General features: G+C 37.8%; 1 protein-coding gene across 1 annotated transcript in view; it reads right to left on the bottom strand.

Annotated features, from left to right (window-relative positions):
* The window catches only part of LOC148349607 (uncharacterized), a 96,211-nt gene that overhangs the window by 38,971 nt on the left and 35,989 nt on the right, over nt 1-21,251 (bottom strand). Inside the window, exon 5 of the mRNA XM_088321700.1 lies at nt 9,172-9,220. Coding sequence (XP_088177826.1) covers nt 9,172-9,220 — 49 coding nt within the window. The remainder of the gene's footprint in view (nt 1-9,171; nt 9,221-21,251) is intronic.

The raw sequence follows: 21,251 nt of genomic DNA, 5'->3' as shown, positions 1-21,251 counted from the left end.
ACTCAAATGTGTTAGACACCCCCCGATTTAGAGCTTAAAAGGTGTATGACACAGCGCTGACACAGTGTTGTGAGCTAGTATATCATGTGACGCCTTGCAAAAAAGAAGGGATGGCTCATGTAAGCGCAGGATGTGTCATTGGTGCCGAGAGATGCCCTGAGGCCGACTCCCGTCTGCTCCGATTCCTGCTTAGTCACCAGGCCTGTCGGGGACTGAAAGGCGACTTCTAGCCATGCTGTAACAAAAATTCGCTGATTTGAAATATTTCACCAGGAAAAGGGCAGAGCATCTTCCAAGTCTAACTGTATACAGACGCTGCCCTCCTCACGAACGAGATTTCCGGACGCTCGTTCGTAAGTTGCTTCAGTGCTATGTTTTGTATGTTTAAGGTTTATGTAGCGCTGATTGGTTCTTTGACCCTTTTTAAACCCCCGGCTTCCAAGAGGAAGCTGTCAGACCGTCCTGCGAACCTACGCTTTTGCTAGGCAAGCTCCGTACCCTCCGACAATCTCCTGCCCTGTTTTCTCCTGCCTGTTACCTGTTGCCGACCTGTTTGTGGACCTATTTCTGCACTGCTCTTCCTTCCCGGCCATTGACCTGTTTTGCACTGTTTCCTGCCAGATACTTGTTGCCGACCTTTTTTCTGGACTCGTTACCGCACTTGCTCTCCTGTCCCGGCTATTGACCAGCTTTCCTGCCGCCCACGACTTTCCTCGCTCGACACGGAGGTGCCACTTCCGTGTTCCTGCCATCAGCTACCCGTGTCCGACAATCATCGGATCGTGGAAGCAAGCACTGCTCTTTTTTTTTTAATAAAACTGAGTTAAACAAATGCTATTGGGTCCTGTCTCCGTTTCTGGCTTTTGACAATATTTAAGGCTTGTATATGTAACCTGCATTGATAAGCTTCAAGAGGTCCTCCTCCGTGTTAGTGGCCGAAAAAAAAGCGATCCAACCATTTCCTCAACCGCATCAAGCTTTCTTATTCCACTTTCGTTTCAAAAGACACAGCTCGCCTCTTCTTTACACTTTACACCAACCATATCGAATGGATGCACAAGATATTAAACAATAAAAATGTCAAAGTTCTTAGCGCGCTGTAGATACAGTATAGAATGTTTACACACGAACTAGGAAAAGAAAGCAGATTTTTTTTTTCAGGGTGGATGCTGGGTGACCTCTCACAGCGCCACCACACAACGGTAGCGGCGGGAACAAGCACTACAGTACTGTCCTGTGCTCGGAAAAAGGTGAACAACAATACAAAATCTAACTTACAGCAATGTCCAAATATTTTTCGACATCCCGAAAAAAATGATCGTATCTACCGTTTTTTTGTAAGTCGAATGGTTGTACGTAGGGGAGCGTCTGTGTATAAAAAAGGAGCCCTTTAAAACCCCTGGATCTCAATTCAAATTGTACTCCGGAACCCCAAGTTTTCCAAATACGAAATACATACTGGCGAATTACAGAGGCAAGTGAATTACTAACCCTCCCATGATGCTAACTTTCAGGTAGCGCGCCCCATGTAAGGAGGTCAGTGGCGACCAGTAACTTAAATCAACAATAGTACATCACCCTGAATGATTTTATACATATTACTATAAAGGATTTTATACGATTAAATACAAGTTACATTTCTCAAGGGGCTTCATTGCACTCGATAAATGTAACTTGTATTTAATTGTATAAAATCCTTTATAGTAAAATGTATAAAATCCTTTAATTTATTTCCTTTCCTTTTCTTTTGGTTATTTGTTAGGCTTCCTTATCCTTGAAAATATTGATTTTTCTAATTTTGGTGTGAGTCTCTGGTCTACGTCCCAGTAAGTATACCCTTTAATTTTGATTAATTCAGTGCCAGTAACATCTTTAGCCATCAATAACTCAAAGTTTGAACTAGCATTACCGATTAGATGAATAAATATTTAGTTATTCTTTATCCTCTGTTGAGATTGAAAAAGGATCATGTATTTTGGGCGAGGAGAATCTTGGTAAGTTAAGAGGCTGGAGATGAACTTCTTCTTGAGAAGTTTTTACTGGCAGAATATTTTCTGAAGACCACCGCAATACAAGTTTTCAAACTGACAATTTTAGCAATAGTCTCTCTATGACATTTTGATGCAAGATTTGTATACCTTTTTTAACGTGTTGTATAGGTCAACAGGACACCGCAACTTCAGTTTTCTGCTTGCCACCGTTTTTACATTTTTGTGTTATCAGCCAATTCTTAAATTGTCTCGACCAGAACGGAATCAGGACCCAAATATGTAGCGTAACCACAAGTTTATTAAATAGAAAGAGCTGGGTAATCAGTTGCGATCCGATGCTTGCTGGACGCGGGGAATAAGTCGCTCTCGCAATCGGATCGTGATCCAAACACAGAAGTGGATCTTCCGTAGCGGGAGATGGCCGTTGTTAGGGACGGAAAAGCAGGTCGATACCCGGGACAGGAGAGCAAAAACGTGGTCGGGATCAAAAACAGGTCGTAAGCTGGCACGGTAGAGTAGACGTGGTCGGGATCAAAAACGGGTCGTAAGCCGGGACGGGAGAGCAGACGTGGTCGAGACCAAAAACGGGTCGTAAGCTGGTACGGGAGAGTAGACGTGGTCGGGATCAAAAACGGGTCGTAGCCAGAGACAAAGGGGGGGGTCAGCAATGGACAGGTGGAAAAACGGCTGCAAAAACGGGACAGCGGAAGTCAAAAAGGCTAGCCTTGTAACAACAGAGGTTTGCAGACGGACTCACAACCAGAGAGTGACAGGACTGGGCTTTAAAATGGGACAGGGAACCAATCAGGTAGCCCGCAGCGGCTGGTGCCAAATGAGAGGGCACAGGTGATGCTAGTTAGTAATCATGACACAATTATTTCAGTTTGAACCATATCGTGCTTTTAACAGCCTTTATTGAAAATTCCACCAACCCCTGTTTGCACCTCTGTCTTGTAGTTACTTGACATCAGACTGAACTTTGTTTTTTCACTTAAAGTTCCTGAAATTAGTTCAAACTTGTAGTTTGCATTGAAAACACTTTTAAGCTAGCTATCTAGCTGAAGTGCCTTTCAAAACACGCAGTTCCTTTAAGTACAACGTTTCTGAGCATCGTATCGAATTCACCTCTGCCACACCTCGTGCCCATCACCGATCTGGAGGGCCCGAAGAACGCATTTCCATGACAACGGGCATTCGATTAAAAGTCTGGGGGAGGAGGAACTGAGGCGAAACAAAAGACATCATCGAAACGCCCGCGAAACGCACCTGGAGCAGGTACAAAGCCAAGTCGAATAACTCTTTCAGATGGTATTATAGTGATACACACATACGCGCATACGCATAAAAAAGGACTGTAAATTCCAGATTACGCGCCACTCTCCACCCCCCTCCTCCCATTATATTTGATATTTGTGTACAGCAATGTGAGTTGCGTTTCAGCGTCTGAAAAGTGCTATACAAATACATTTTGATTCGATTCGATTCCGGTTTCCCGACGTGTTCCGGCCCAAACACCTTTCCTTAAAGCACAGGCGTCAAACAGGCGGCCCGCGGGCCAGATCAGGTCCGCTAAGGGATTGAATCCGGCCCGCGAGACAACACTCAGAGAAGCGCAAGAGAAAAACAAGCTGCAGGTTGAAATATGTCAACTCGATCTTGCCAAAGCCAGGTGCCTCTCAAAAAGACACTGTACTTGTATTTATTTCTCTCTCTCTCTCTCTCTCTCTCTCTCTCTCTCTCTCTCTCTCTCTCTCTTTGTCTCTCTCTTTTTTTTCCACCCCTTTTCTCCCACTCTGTCTCTTTCTCTCTCTGTCTTTTAACTTCTTCTAACTTCCTTTTTTTCCTTTTCTCTCTTCATATCATTTGCGCTTTCTTTTCTCTTTTCTCTCCATCTGTCTTTCTATTTCTCTTTGGATTTCTTTCTTCCTCTCCTTTCTTTTCCTCCTCTCTCAGGACTTTTTATCTTTTGTTTCCCACGCTCTCTCTCTCCCTCTCTCTCTTTTTCTTTCTTTGTCCCGCCCTCTTTCCTTTCACCTCCCTCTTTCTCTTTATCTCTTTTTCTTTCTCTTCAATCTACTAGTCCGGCCCCCGACAGAATGCTTGATCTATCGTGTGGCCCCCGAGTTGAAATGAGTTTGACACCCCTGCCTTAAAGTAAGATAAAAGCAGATAGGCGCTGTGGAGAGCATAAGGGCTCTTTAAACTCAGTTGAGCATTGTTAACACTTTTTTCATCGAGAAAATATTCTCCTTTCAACTCTTTTAAGACACCTAAAACGACCCACCTTTAAATTTGAGCATGCGGCATTAACCCGGTGCACTCCGTAATCCGGAATTTACAGTAATGTCTTACTGCACCTGCTTTCCTTAACAATGAGCAAAACAACTGACTATGTTGAATCACCTTCCGACACCTGCTTAAGGATAATACGATAAGAGGGCCCACCGGGTCATGTCGCTTAGGTCTTTTCTTTTTCAGAATGAGACATCGGGCACAGGGGCCCCTGTGAGTCATGCTCTCTCATACAGTATGTGTGAGCAAGCATGTTGAGCATGCATGACAAGCCCTCCCCATCACTCCCTCTTCTTCATCATCACCTCCCCACAATGTTCCTTCACATCAGCTATTTATGATGGGTTCCTTACTCCCACCCCCTCCTATACCAGGGGTGTCAAAGTTAATTTAGCTCAGAGGCCGCGTCGTAAAAGAAAGCCCTCCCATGGAGGCCGAACAAGTAAATTAGAGAGAGAGAAAGAAAGAGAAAGAAAAAGCAAAAAAGAGAAAGAAAGAGAAAGAAACAGAAAGAAAGAGAAAGAAAAAGAAAGAAAGCAAAATAAAGAGAAAGAACGAGAAAGAAAGAGAAAGAAAGTGAAGGAAAGAGAAAGAAGTAAAAGAAAAGAGTAAAAGAGAGAAAGGAAAGGGGAGGAAAAGGAAAGATAAAGTAAAAGAGAAACAGAAACATAAATAGACATAAAGAAAAGGAAAGACAGAGAAGTACAGAAAGGGAGGAAGAGAGACAAAAAGAGATGAAGTGGAACACGATTAAGAGAAATTAGAGAGCAAGAGAAAGAGGGGAAAAAGAGGGGAAAACAACAAGAAAAAGACAAAGACAGAGAGAGAGAGAGAAAAATAAAGAGCTATAAAGGCTGACAGAGTAAGAAAGTGAGAAAGAGACATAGGGACAAAGAGAGACAAAAATAGATGAAAGAGAGAAAGAGATAAATAGAAAAATAAAGGAAAAGAAAGATAGAAAATGAGATAATGAAAGAAAGAAAGAAAGAAAGAAAGAGAAAGAAGGAAAGAAAGAAGGAAAAAGATAGAAAGTGAGAAAGACAGAGGGAATAAAGGAAAGAAAGAGAGCAAACAAATGAAAAGATGGAGAAAAAGAGAGAGAAACACAAAGAGAAGAGAAGGAGTGAAAGAACAGTACAGGAAAAGAAAGACAAATAAAGAAAGAGAGAGGATGAATTAAAAAATTGAGAAAAAAAGAAAGAAAGAAAGAAAGAAAGATAAAGAAAGGGAGAAAATAAAAGAAAGAGAGAGAAGAATGAAGAGAGAGACAGAAAGCGAGGGAGAAAGCAAGAGAAATAGTTAAAGAAAAATTTAACACTGCAAGTCATTGTTTGGCCCTTTTTTTCCCTTTCATTTCTCTCAGTGTGGTCTCGCGGGCCCCGATCCGGCCAGCGAACCGTATGTCTGACACCGTCTTGCCTATCCACAGGACAATGTCTGGGCTTTTCCGTCAACGAGCGGAATCTCCCGACACAGTTAAGCCCTGGATGGCAATGGTCCAGAGTGCAAATACCTCGCCGATTTCCCTGGATGAGATCAATGGAGCCCATCCGCCTTTAACAGCACTTTCCTTAAAGGGGAAGTTTGTCTATATTTCTTTGCCAGACATTCCTGAATAGTTTAAGTCTGACCAGTACATTGAGCAATGCAACGGGCGGGGACCCCGGCAAGGCAACAAGCACAAAATGGCCGACTGGAATGCACAAAATGGCACCCGCACAAAGGCAAGAGGAGCCGTGATTTACTCGGAGGAATTCTTTAGCCCGGGGTTTCACAGACCATATCCAAGCTGAGAACTACTTTGATATGCATTCCTAAAACTAAATGTTATTACTATGTTATTACCAGTGTTAGGAATACAGCGATATAAATAACGCATTTACGCAACCACATTATTTATTAAGTAACAGATTAATCTAATTCATTAATTTTGATGCAGTTACAACACCGTTACCGTTAGTCACGGTTAAAAGCGGTGTGTGTACGTATATTTTTGTGTGAGTTTGCCATGCATTTATATAATAACAACTTATCTTGTACTACTTACTATGTTGTTACTATGTGTTTACCAGGTTAGTTCTTGGAAGTATAGAGAAAGGAGAAAGAGAGACAAAGGAAAAGAGAGATATAAGTAGAGAGAAGCTGACATAGGAGAGAGAAAGAAAGAAAGAAATAACAAAAGAAAGATAGAAAGAAATAAAGAAAGATAGAAAGAAAGAAAGAAAGAGAAAGAAGGGAAGAAAGAAAGATGAAAGAGAGAAAAAAATAAATATAGAAAGAAAACAAGAAAGAAAGAAAGAGAAAGAAGAAAGCAAGAAAGAAAAAAGAAAGAAGGAAAGAAAAAAGAAAGAAAAAAAGAAAGATGGAAAGAAAAAAAGAAAGAAGGAAAGAAAGAAAGAAAGAAGAATAAAGAAAGAAAGAAAGAAAGAAAGAAGGAAAGAAAGAAAGAAAAAGAAAAAAGCGATGTGTGTACGTACGTTTCTCTGTTTTTTACATATGTTTTGCTGCGTGGTCACGTATATTTTTGTGTGAGTTTGAGTACATTTTGGTGTGTTTTCAGGTGAGTTTTTGTGCGTCCATTTATGTACGTTTTTGAAAGAATTTACGTACATCTCACGTGTTTGCATAGGTTTTGCGCGTTCACGTACGTTTTTGTGCGTTTGTACATAGTTTTCGAACGTATTTATGTGCGTATTTGTGCCTGTTCACATACTTTTTTTGTGTGTGTTCTATAACACAACTACTACCTGTCTGTTTAACTGACTCAAGTACTGCTAGGAAAATTTAAAATTCGGATGTTTCTCCTTTGCCCATGAAGTGACATGCAACTCTCCTACTGCTAGCAGCAAGACGCCGAATACAACAATCAAGTAAGGCTGGGATTTCTATATTTATGTCAGAACCCAAACAGATGCCTGACCCAAACGTGTAACGTTTTCACACCAAGCTTTATTTTACAGAAACGGGGCAGTTATGCGCGGGAAAACAAACGCCAGCGATTCGGCGATCGCTGGGCAGAAGAAGTGAGACGGAGAGGAGAGGGCAGACGCGATAGAAACCGGACAGGAAAGACGGGATACCAGATACAGGATGCACGAACAAGATACCGGACAGGACGGGAAAAGATGGGGTTGATACCAGATACAGGATGCATGAACAAGAAACCGGACAGGACGGGACAGACGGTATCAATACCGGATACTGAATACACAAGCAGGATACTGGACAGACGGGATCGATACCGGATACAGGATGCACGAGCAAGATACCGGACAGGGCAGGACAGAAGGGGTCGATACCAAATACAGGATGCACGAGCAAGATACCGGATAGGACGGGACAGACAGGGTCGATACCGGATACTAGATACGCGAGCAAGATACCGGACAGGACAGGACTGACGGGATCGAAACTGGACAGGACGGGACAGACGGGATCGATACCGGATACACAAGCAAGATACCGGACGGTACAGGACAGACGGGATTGATACCGGATACTGGATACAAGAGCAGGATCCTGGACAGAGTCGAAATGCATGCCTCGCGAGTGCAGAGGTTTGTTGACAGACTGACCAGGAGTGGATGAAAGTACTGAGTTTAAATAGGTGGGGAGCCAATCAGGCAACGAGCAGCAGCTGGCACCAAACGAGCGGGCACAGGTGAGGGCAATGGGCAAATGTGACAATGTACCTCCAAAATACAACTGAATACAGTTACAGTTGCGCTGTTTTGAATCACAGAGTACGAGGAGGCGCAATTTCTCCCTACTGATAATCGGATATTCTTCCTACTGTATTTACTCGCGTCAAAGCCATATTTACAACTAAGGAATAAAGTACTGAAATAAGGGTTTCAGTTTGTATGCGCACACATTTTGTCGGGTGTCACCAGTAGCAAATGGTAGGCAGAACATGAGGATGTGGCGTGGCTTGTACATGAACAACTAAATCGATGGGTGCAAAAAAGGCACAGAAAATACGGTAAACAAGTGTCGAATTTTGGTATTTGTTTTTTGTAAAATTACTTTTGAAATAAATAAACCATGCCTGAAGAAAAGAAAGGAAACTTCTTGGACATAACCCAGAAGTTGAGATGGAAACATTCAAGTGGTTTGAAGACCAACAACAAAATGGATATGGAGTATCTCAACTTTAAGATTTGCCAGCTTTCAAAATTTTGAAAGCCAAGAAATATGAAGGCTTCACCGATTCCACAGATTGGTGTAGACATTTCCTTCTATTTATTCTATTTCTTGGCTATTTTTCATCAGTTTTAGGGGGTCGGCTTCCATGTGAGTGCATACGGTAATATGTAACAATATAGTTACTTTCAGAGTAACGAGCTACTTTTGGGTGTCAGTAACCTGGGTGGTAACGGAATTACTTTTTAAATGAAGTAACTAGTTACTGCAACTGATTACTTTTCCTCCAGTAACGTGCCCAAAACAGTCTGCGGGCTACTCAGGTGGTCTCAAGCCTGCATATCTGCTTGATGATGGTGGTTAAACGGCACAAGTGTGCCATGTTGGAGACCCCTGCTTTAGCCACTAATTATCTCAGCAACACAAAATGACAATGAGAATAAAAATAATAGTAATAATAACAACATAGCTTTAAGCAACAAACATAATTAAAGGGAAAACGCTCTTTTTAGTGTGAAGCAAGGAAGTCTAATTTCATAATCAACTACTGTCGACAAAATGTATTTTTCTTATTATTTAATCACAATTTACTACTTATAAATATTCCCCCTCCCCCATCCCATTCATAAAAGAGGTTTTCAAAATAAAGAAAAACCGGCAACCCTTACTTCATACCTAACAAATTGAATTGAAAATAAATAGATACAAGTAATAATGAAATAGATAAATAAATGAATATTCTTACCTTCCTAGTAGAGTTTCCATGTGGGTGTTTCAATGTGCAGAGAAAAGTCCTGAAAAGGGAAAAAAAAGGGAAAAAAAGAGAGAAAAAGTCAGTGTATTTTTTATCTTGCATTTCAATCGTATATTTAGATGATTGTGCTCAGAATAAACTTCATCAGAGTATATTTTTGGTGTTCAGATAATACATAAAAAAACTCACCCCATTTGGAAAACCCTTCTTACAATACTGTAATGTTAATGAATCTTTTTGTATACATTCAAAAGATGTTTACGAGAATGAGTCATTCTTATGATTGAAATTACATATTTTTTTCGTTTTTACACATGAAAAAAAAATTACAATTGGTAAACTTTTGTAACAATAATGTTATTGAATCGTTTTGATTAATTTTGTGTGATTTGTTTTATACAGTATAAATTCGTAGTATGTTTATGAAAATTTCGAATGCTAAGAATTGTGCACATATTATACTTTATCAAAGTATTTTATTGGTTTTCAGACAAAACATGACAAAAACTACAATTGGAAAACAATAATGTTATGGAATCTTTACGATTACGATTAGTTTTTGTATATTTCTTTTATATTTTTTTGCTAATTCAGGGAATGTTCATGGGAATTAGGAATGCTTAAAATGTATATCTGGGTAAAATATACACGTTATTTAATGTTTTCTAAACTAAAATCAAAAGACAAAATAGAGTAAAAGTAAAAAATAGGTCTCTCCTTCTTGTTTTAACTTTAAAGATTCTAAATGAACATTAAATCTTTTATTTTAATTCCCCAAAACACGTATATATCACCAGGAAACGAATAATGGCTGGAAAAACAGGAAAGAATAAATCGCATTGGTTTGTTATTGATGATTTTTCTCTCTAAACGGATGAAGTATAACAGTTGCTCGAAGATTCAAATCTGTGGTGCAAATTATCAGTATTTATATATTTTAATTCATTTGTAATTATTAAAAACGTTTGATGAAGTAAATACTGACATTTTGCATAGTTTCCACTACGGATTTGAATCTTTTAGATTCCTTTAACAAAACTTTAAATCAGAAAATGTGGGAAAAAGCTGAACAAGACACTTTTAGTTATTTTGTTCATTTCTTGCTTAATTTTAATGTCTTTAACTGTGTCAAATAGAATTAAAAGAGTTACTTTTACTTTTAGTTACATTTGTCTCGGTTAAGGACATTCCAATTAAGCTAACAACTAACAAAATGACTAACATAAAATATGTTATATTAGTTATTTTGTTTGTTGTTCTTTAACTGTAGCAAATGTAAATAATAGTAACACTTTTAGTTCCATTTGATACAGTACAAAGCACAACATATTTTATGCTACTTATTTGGTTCATTGTTAGCTTAATTTAAAACTCTTTAACTGTATCAAATGGAACTATAACTCTTACTTTTACTTTTAGCTACATTTGTCACAGTTAAGGACATTAAAATTAAGCTAACAATTTACAAAATATTTTGTATTAGTTATTTTGTTAATTGTTAGCTCAACTTTAACATCTTTAACTGTAACAAATGAAAGTAAAACACTTTTCTGTTCCATCTGATACAGTACAAAACACAAACTATTTCTTAGTTATTTTGTTCATTGTTAGCGTGTTTTAATGTCCTTAGTCGTGACAAATGTAACTAAAAGTAATACTCTTAGTTCCATTTGATAAAGTACAACATATTAAAAAAAATATTAGCTATTCTGTTAATTGTTAGCTTAATTTTAATGTCCTTAACCTTAACAAACGGAATTAAAAGTAAAAGTAACACTTTTAGTTATATTTGATAGAGTATAAATCAAAAAATATCTCGTAGTAATTATTTTGTTAATTGTTAGCTTAAATTTAATGTCCTTAACCATAACAAACGTGACTAAAAGTAAAAGTAACACTTGCTGTTACATTTGATCAAGTGCAAAATATAGAATATTTTACACTAGTTAATTTGAATGTCCTTACACGTAACAAATGTAACTAAAAGTAGAAGTAACATTTCTAGTTCCATTTGATACAGTTAGGAACATTAAAATTTAGCTAATAATTAACAAAATAACACATTTAACCACATTTGTTACAGTTAAGGACATTAAAGTTAAGCGAACAATTATCAAAATAACTAAGACTGTGTCATTTCACAATTTTTTTCCATTTGTTAAATAAGTCCAAACGAGAAAATAAAAACAAACTGAATTCACAACATAATAAAAATGGTAATTAATCAATTCCCAGGTTATTTTCCTAAATTGATGCAAATTATTTACAATTTGTTCCTGGAACAAATTTTCCTCCACAATTTGCAATGACTTAGTTAGCTTTTTAGCAAATTAACTATAATTGGTCCAATAATTGTGTTTGGCTAATGTACTAGAATGATAAAGTGTTAATCACGTATCTATCTTATACGTCCTACGCCATTGTTTAATTGCGAGACAAAAGACTTTTGTGGTGACACTGACTCACAAATTCTTCGGGTATGAAAATTCCCAATTCTTTCTGACAGCATCACAAAGACTCTTTTCACAGCAATGACACAGATCTTTGCCCAATATACGTTTTTCTGGGAAGGGGCGCCATCATCTTTGTTCCTGATCGTTCTAGGAACACAGCGGGCTCCCCTTTCCATTTTTTTTTTTTAGGGGGGGGACGAATGAATCGACATTATTTATGCTAAATAAAACAGAATGTGGGTGAAATTATAAGGATTTTATTTCTTTTTCTAGAGATATCAGAACAGGTTGAGGAATGATAATAAGATATTTTAAACCAGGGGTCTCCAACCTTTGTTTCTAATTAGCGCAAAGAGTACCCCATTTGATATGAATTTCTGAAATAGCAACTTAGCTAAATGGCTTGCTAAATAGATAAAAAGGTAGCTGGATAGTTAGTTTGAAAGGTAAACAGGTAAACAAACTAAAAGGAAGCAAGATATCTAACTATAAGAGAAAAAACACCTAAATAGCCACATAGAAAGCTAAAGAGAGAAAAGAAAGCTAGATAGATAGCTAGGAACGAGGCCAAAATGTAGCTTGATAACTAGCAAAAAGGGAAAATGTTAGAGAGATAGCATACACAAAAAAAGTAAAATGATAACTAGCTTAATAGCTAAAAAGGTAGGAAGATAGATAAAACCCATACATTGGAATTGAGTTTGTATTTCCGGTAAAATAAATCAATAAAAGATGAATGAATTCATTTGTTTAATACACAAATAGATTCTCATTCCACTCTCTTAATTAATTGTTTAAAAATAATTACCATTACTTAGATTGATTTATTTTGTCCATAATACCCATTTACTAGATTTTATTTAATTAAATTTCTAAAGGCAAAGTCAGCTTTATTATCAATTCAGCAGCAAAACCAGAATTGAAATTACGTTTCTCTGCCCTCACTGTCTAGAACAGGGGTCGGGAACCTTTTTGACTCAAAGAGCCATAAAAGCAAAAAATATTAATTTTATTTTGGGAAAGAGCCACACCATATATTATGAGACAAATTTACTAAATTGCTAAACCCGCGCCCCAGACAAAAGCTTAGTCTTCAGCACATTTATTTTTGATGATTTGATAAAAATTATGAAAAGAGAATAATGCCAGAGCCCCTGTCCCAAAATCAACAAACATACCACTTTAAACTTGTCTCTTTCTTGCAATGACTCAAGATCGGTTAAACTCCCTTTGACCCTTTTTTTCATACATATTGGTTTCAAAACCAGATGCAAGCAGTTATTGTGTAAAAATGTCACTACATTCTGCAAACAGGGAGCCTGATAAGCTCACTTTTGGCGCAGACGGCCTAAGGCGAGAGATGGGAGGGAGTGCTTGCACTTTTTGCATAGCTCCACCCATCCCTCCCACTCACCCAATCAAATGACTAAGTTCTTTTCCGGTGTCTTGGCGTATTTACAGTTCTGTGGATTCATCATAAAGTATCTGAACACTGAACACAGATTATATAGTGAACTTTTAAATAAAGGATTCTTTAGCGTTGTACAGTCAAAACGAGTTTTTTTTCCCCTTTTTTTGTGTGACACCTTGACTGTAAATTGTAGTGAAAAACGTGCCCTATATATATACTGCGAAGTAATACCTTGTTATTTAGCCTTGGTTTGGCTTTGCGTGTACCTGAATATGATAGACAACTCTGGTTTTGAACAAGATGGAGAAATTTTGCATGCAATCAAATTTGTCTCTGAGCCACAGATACTCATAGAAAGAGCCATATATGGCTCGCGAGCCATAGGTTCCCGACCCCTGGTCTAGAAGATACAAAAAGACACTTTGCTAGGACAAACTACACTAAGACACCCAAATAAACAGTATGACACATAAATAGACAGTGCGGACACATAAGTCATGTAGTGTATACGGTACCTTTATAAACAAAAGTTCTGAGTCATGCTAAAACAACTTATTATGTTATTACTATGTTGTTACTATGTTATTACCAGGTTAACGCTTAAAAGAATAGGGTTAAATAGACTCAGTCAGCCAATAAAAAAATAATTTTACTTTCAAATCACAATCGTCGTGATAGTCTTTTAATTTATTTTCTCTTTAAAGTCTCTATATGATATGTTTTACCCTGAAGTGCCATGTCTAATCTCGTAGCATACAATGTTTCACAACGTTGATATCAATGACAATTAATACAATTCTAATTCTAAACTTCTAACCAAATATACAAATTAGGAACCAGAAACAAAAGAAAACAAATTTGACATGGCAGTAAAAATACAAGGAACAAAGTAACAAAAAAACAACAACAAAAATGCCCAAACAAGAAACAGGACAAAAAACAAAAACAAACAAGAGGTAGCCATGACAGTGGAAATGAAAAATGACTCATCCCTAACACTTGTGAGGTCAGGTTTGAAATTTAGAAAAAAAATATTTCAAAATGTTTCACACAGGCTAATGCTTGTTAGAATTATCAAGCTCAACCTGAACCAAAGAATGAGCTGTAGATAGAATAAAACGCATAAAATTTTCTTTCTAGAGATACGAAGGTGAAATCAGGAATAATACGAGTGATCATTTAAATTAAATGTTTGAGTCCGGTGCACCTTGTATCATATAAAAAAATCTCATGTAGGAATAATTTGAGGATGCGCCTTATAATTGGGTGCACCTTATAGTGCTGAAATTACGGTACTTTTTTGGTCACATTTGAGATTTTGAAAACAATTTCTTTATGTTTTACTCAGGTTATTATTAAAGAAGACGGCACTTATTTGTTAGAATTATCAAATGAAACCAAAAATAATAATGTGGATATCATTTTCTTTCTAATGATACCTCAGTCAGTTAAAAAACAGTAATGTGGTTTAAATCAAACTCTTATTAAAAAATACATCTATTTTATTTTGAAGTGCCTTTCAGGGCACCCCAGGTCGCTGGACACAGGATAAAATGAGCAATATCAATAAAAATAAAGATAAAAAGTACAAAGAATAAAATTAAATAAAATGAGCACTATGTAAGGCAGTTTGTTAATAAAATATTTCTTTACAACTAGAACTTGGGTAATATTTGTCGTAGTTAGTTTTAATGTAGAAATAAATGTACTTTTGTCATCAGATTTGAGATCTAAAAAAAACGAGTTTCTAAATGTTTCACTGAACTATCGAGAGGATTTTCAGCTGCTCTGTGTACTCTATTTGAATGTTTTATATACCACAAATGTGTACTTGTTAATTAAGAACTTTAGTTTATGGATAATTAAATATGAATACATATGTTTGCTGATTTACACCACATCATTTGACAAAAACACTAAAAAGGAAGGAAAAAATACAAGAGACTATGTACAAGATATAAATCACAGATGAGTATTCGTTTTCCTTCCAAACGAAGGCCTCATCCTCCAAAGCATCATGGTAATTTAGAAAAAAACTGTAGTGGGAGGGGAATACATGATCTGACCTAATATGGTCAACAAATCTGGTACAGTAGCGATGACACGCTCTGCAGGGTGCAGGAAATTTGAGAGAGTGGGAGGTCGCCTCATAAGGTTTTGGTGGGCAGGGGGGTAACCGAGAGGGCGCGGCATCTGATTTGTTGCCAATTTGAATTTCAGTTTCCTCTCGCAGCCAATGGGGACGCTTCCTCCTTCCCACAAGACCTTCATTTGAATTTGAGCCTGTGTGTGATTTTGTGAAAGGAAAGAATGCGTAAGGGCGGTTTCAGGCAGGACCAATTGAGACGGAGTGTGGGCCGGAAACACCAGGTGAAGCGGAACCGACCGAACCCATTTCTTAAAGGGACAGTGTGTAATATTTATTCAATAAAAACATGAAGCATTGATATAAATCAGGGCACCCAGTTTGACGTGCATTTATATAATAACAACTTATCTTGTACTACTTGCTATGTTGTTACTATGTGTTTACCAGGTGAGTTGTTGGAAGTATAGAGAAAGGAGAAAGAGAGACAAAGAAAAAGAGAGATCTGAGTAGAGAGAAGGTGACAGAGGAGAGAGAAATAAATAAATAAAGAAAGAAAGATTGATAACTGGTAAATGGCCTGCATTTATACAGCGCTTTTCAAGTCAGTGAAGACCTACCGAAGCGCTTTATATTGTGCTTCACACTTACCCATTCACACACACACTCACACACCAATAGCGGCCATGCAGCCATGCAAGGCGCCAACCTGATTATTGGGGGCATAAGGGATTCAATGTCTTGCCCAAGGACACTTCGACATGTAACACGGAGGAGCCGGGAATCGAACTTGCGATCTCTTGATCCCAAGACGAGCGCTCTACCTCCTGAGCGAATAAAGAAAGATAGAAAGAACAAGAAAAAAAGAAAAGAAAAGAGAGATAGAAAAAATGGAAAAAGAAAGAAAGAAGAAAAAAGAGAGAGAAAAATAGATCAGATTTGTTGAAAAGTCAATTTACCTATAAAAATCAAACCATAAATTTGAATACTACAAAAATACATGAAAATACACAATTTAAAGGAGCAGTGTGCAACATTATTTAGCAAATAACAGAGAGAGAGAGAGAGAGAGAAAGAGAGAGAGGAAGTGGGAGAGAGAAAGAGAGAACCAGAGAAAGAGAGAAATGGGGAAAGAAAGGGGAAAAGAAAGAAAGAGAAGAGAGAGAGAGAGAGAGAGAGAGGAGGTGGGAGAGAGAAAGAGAGAACAGGCGAACCAGAGAAAGATAGAAAGAAATAAAAAGTAAAAAAGAGATAAAAGAGAGAGGAAAGAAAGTTGAGGAGAGAAGTCAAAGAGAGAGAGAAAGAAAATGAGCCTGGAAGAAAGACAGACAGAAAGACAGAAAAAAGAAAGAAAGAAAGAAAGAAAGAAAGAAAGAAAGAAAGAAAGAAAGAAAGAAAGAAAGAAAGAAAAAGAAAAAAAGAAAAAAGTTGTCTGTCCTGTATTTTGTAGTGCTTGTTGTCGTGTATTTTGTCTTGGAATTGGTCGTGTATTTAGTAGTGCTTGTCACCGTGAATTCTTTCGTGTATTTTGACATGTATTTTTTCATGTATTTTGTCGTGTAGTTTTTCATTTTGTATTTAGTGAGAGTTGTGGTGTAATTTGTCGGGTATTTTGTCCAGTATTTTGTAGTGCTTGTTGTTGTGATTTTCTGTGTATTTTCACGTGTATTTTGTCATGTATTTTGTCGTGTAGTTTGTTGTGTAGTTTGTCATGTAGTTTTTAGTGAGTGTTGTCGTGTATATTGTCTTGTATTTTGCCGGGTATTTTTTGGTGTGTTTAGTAGTGCTTGTCGTAAATTATTTTTTGTGAATTTTGACGTTTATTTTGTTGTGTAGTATGTCGTGTAGTTTGTCATGTCGTTTTTAGTGGGTGTTGTCATGTATTTTGTCGTGTATATTGTCTTGTATTTTGTGGTGCTTGTGGTCGTGTATTTTTTGTGTATTTTGTCATGCATCTAAATAAAAATGTTATTCAAATGAGGAGACGGCCTAGTTGCTTAAGCATCTGGCGACAGCTAGTCGAGAGAGCAGTGTCATTAAAATTGGTCCACAAAACGTAAACGTGCTCATTTTTTATATCATTAAACAAGAAATTACATGAAGACTTTAGCATTGGCTGAATTCAACTATATTAATATTGTGTGATATTAATATTGTGATACAACCAAAAATAGCTCTGAATGATTACTTTTACATCAGAATCAGGTGGATTTATTCCATTATCCATGTACATTTTCATTGCAGGAAATTAGATATAAAAATATATATTTAGGTAAGTTAGATCATTTGAGCAGATCAATTTTCTAATTGCAAGAGTTATATTTCACCAAAATAAAAGAAGTAATTGTTTCAAATTAGCTCAATATTTGATTGTGAAGTATAATTCTACTTCTTTAACAATGGAAAAAAGAAAAAAGTATGTGCAAAATACCTCTTCTTTTTAAATTGCTGGTTTTTACAGTTTTGTTATAACACACGTGTTTATGCATTTGTAGTCTAAGAATACCACTGTCAAGTTTCCCGGCCAATGCCAACCTTAGTTTGAAGGGATAATAACTAAAATTTGACCACTATTTAGACCACTAGATAGCGCTGTATTGTGTAGTGCAACAAAAAATGAGTGCCAAAAAACACAAGGCTCAAAGTGACCAAACTGCAGTTTTTTTGTCCAACCTTTTCTACAAAGTTTTTGGTTTCGAGGGGTACCACGTAACAGCAAGATAGAGGATAATCATGCATGTATGTTAGATAGCATTAGCCTTACCTAAAGGGAGCGTAATTGTCCACCATCTTGCTGCTATCCATCAATCAAAAACCTCTTCAAAGGCAGGGCAAAAATATGAGCCGAAAAATGGTGCTTTACCGTCACCTTAGGTCTCTGCAGTTTGCATTCTTCCTTGTGCTTTTTAGCACTTGTTTTTGGTGGCAATAAACAATACAGTGACATCACGTGGTCAAATAATACTCACTGCCCCTTTGATCCAGGGATGTCAAACTCAGTTTTGCACCTGTTCCAGAATTTCTGTTCTCAGTTGGCCCGGATCAGGAAAAGAATGACAACTCCAAATGTTTTGCTTTGTTTGTTAGGATTATACTTTGTCATGTAGCGTACATTAGTATAACTTACTCAAAATATTATAATTGATGACAAGGGATCTTTTCTAAACACAGCATAAATATTTAAAAACAAGGAGAAAACGATTTTCCTCTTTGGCATTGAATTTGTTAACTGATTTATTTTAACTGTTGAGTGAATGTAGCTTTATACCTGAACCAACTCACCACGCTATACAAACACTGCCCTCTAGCGGCCGGAGAGAGCATATGGTTTATATATAAAGACACTCCCCTACTTAAGACCATTCTGCTTACGAAAAACGGTAGATAGAAACGTTTTTTTCGGAATGTCGAAAAATCTGTGGACATTGCTGTAAGTTAGATTTTGTATCATGTGCACTTTTTTCCGAGTACAGGACAGTACTGTAGTACTTCTTTCCGCAGTTATCGGCGTGTGGCGCTGTGAGAGCTTACCCAGCATCCACCCCGAAGAAGAAATCCTCTTCCTCTTTCTAATTCGTGTGTAAAGATTCTATACTGTATCTCCAGCGTGCCAAGAACTTTGACATATTTATTTAACATCTCGTGCATCCATTCAATATGGTTGCTGTAAAGTGTGAAGAAGAGGCGAGTAGTTATTTTTTGAAATTAAAGTGGAATAAGAAAGCTTGACGCGGTTGAGAAAATGGTTGGATCGCTTTTTTTCATCCACTCTCTACCACGGAGGAGGACCTCTTGAAGCCCATCTTCCAAAAATAAGTTAAACTTAACTTTATCTTTATAGAGCATATTATTTTATGAAATGTTTATTTTTTTAGTACAAAACAATACAGGTTACTTATGCAAGCCTTAAACATACTTATACAAACCTTCAGTATACAAAATATAGCACTGAAGCAACTTACGAACAAATTCAACTTCGTCCGGAACTAGGACAGCGTCTGTACAGTGTGTTTATGTTCGGAAAATCCGGATAAAAAGTTTGGTGCGGATGATTTCTAATGTATTTCTTACGAAAAATCTATGCATATTCCAGATTTCATAATCCGGATTTCGGCTATCCGGATCCATTCCAATGCATTTTGCCAAGTCTATTCCAGAGTCATATTCCAAGTCGACATGCCGTCTTTGATGTGTAGAGGCTGGGTGACGTAACCTTCCCGGAAACTGTTTGCCATCCTTTTGTCCATAGACAAACAAATTTCTCCATGCGGTTTCCTTGATGGGAAGTCTTCTCGGTTATCACTGACTGACAGTATCTCATTGTGCTGCAATTCGAGTTGTGATCTATTCGTGCAAAACGACACTGAAGGAGACTACGCTGAGTGTCACATCGTGGAGTCAGTGGAGTCGAGAGAACCATTAGAAGACAAATTAAAGATCATACAATAGTGTAACGATCACGCTGGCATGAAGAAGAAAGATATTGCGGCTTATTTTCACATGAAACCTCAAACAGTGTCAGATATTCTGAATAACACGGTATTTGTTTCATGAATATTCTGCAGCACGGCGGCGCAGTGGTTAGCACGTGTGCGGCACAGTTCTGAGGTCATACGATACAACCTCCTGTGTGGAGTTTGCATGTTCTCCCCGTGCTTGAGTGGGTTTCCTCCCACATTCCAAAAACATGCACGTCAGGTTAATTGGCCGGTCCAAATTGTGTAAATGAGCGAGTGAATGTGCGCCCTGCGACTGGCTGGCAACCAGTTCAGGGTGTCCCCTGCCCACTGCCCGAAGATAGCTAGGATGGGCTCCAGCACCCCTGCAACCCTACTGAGGATAAGCGTTGCAAATAATGGATGGATGGAATATTCTGTAGTGGGTTTAGATAATTCACCCACGGAACATTGTTGTTGAGTAGAGAGTTCCAGTGGGACAGGTTAGGAAGTTGCGCTGTCCCTTCTTCCAGTTAGAGAGATAGCAACGTGCTATTGTTGTTGTGCCCTGTTTTGAAGAGCTATGTCAATAAAGCCCTCGTTTGCGCCGACATTTAGTACTCCGCCTCAGATTCCCGTTCTTACACGCTGCAGTTCTCACTTTATCGGTGTGAATATAAATGTGTGAATTCATGCTCAATCAAAACCAGATGAGTTATTCATGTCTTTTCTTCTAAACATCTGAGAGTACCAGATATCGGCTAATCCGGATACTCGGATAATCCGTAAAAATTTCTCTCTCCATTTGAATCTGGATTAACCGAGTTTTACTGCATATGTGGATAAATAATCATAACTTTTAATAAAAATGACCAAGCGACTCACTTCTTTTTTGACATACTCAGAGAATTATGGCGGGCCGGCAGAAAACCACAAACATTTCTTGATTAATGACGCACAAAATCATAAAACACCATTGAGCAGTTTATCTTTCGAATTTCATTCCAGAATGTGTTTCCTGTATATTTGAATGACTTCCTGGTTACATCATGAAAAAAAATCCCTTTGATGGAGCGGATTTGGGAGAACGGCTGGTGACCAGTAACAAGACATTTAAATCCATTTAGAAAACGTCGGAGAAGGAAAAAATGATGCACACACAAGACAACACCCACACAGATTTTCCTCGGCCCTCCCTGTCTTTTTTTTTTTTTTTTTTTTCAAAACAAAAGTGTTTCATGCAGAGGACACAAGTTTCGGCAACTAAAGTTCCTCTCATTAACTGCTGACGCGCTTAATGGTCAAAAAAGAGGAGAAAAGAAGAGGGAAAGAAAGGGATAGACAGAGAGAGAGGGAAAGGGGGGTACAGACAGGGAAAAAGAGAAAGAGATAGTGAGAGATAGGGAAAGAGAGAGAGAGAGAGAGTGAAAGAGAGAGACTAGTAGCATGAAAGAGAGAGGGTTGAGAGAGAGAGAGAGAGAGAGAGAGAGAGAGAGAGAGAAGGAGCGTGAACGAGAGAAAGAGACAATGAGAGAGAGAGAGAACAAATTGAAAGCCAGTGCGTTTTTTAAATTTGTTAATGTACCACCTTGCCAACTGAGAGAGAGAAACAGAGGGAGAGAGAGAGAGAGAGAAAAAGAGAGAGAGATGGTGCGTGAACAAGAGAGAGGGAGAAAGAGAGGAAA

The sequence above is a fragment of the Urocampus carinirostris genome, chromosome 17 (genome assembly GCF_059441175.1).
Source record: "Urocampus carinirostris isolate Australia breed hairy pipefish chromosome 17, RoL_Ucar_1.0, whole genome shotgun sequence".
NCBI classification, from domain to species: Eukaryota; Metazoa; Chordata; class Actinopteri; order Syngnathiformes; family Syngnathidae; genus Urocampus; species Urocampus carinirostris.
The sequence above is the reverse complement of the archived record's forward strand: the minus strand, read 5'-3'. Positions and strand labels throughout refer to the sequence as shown.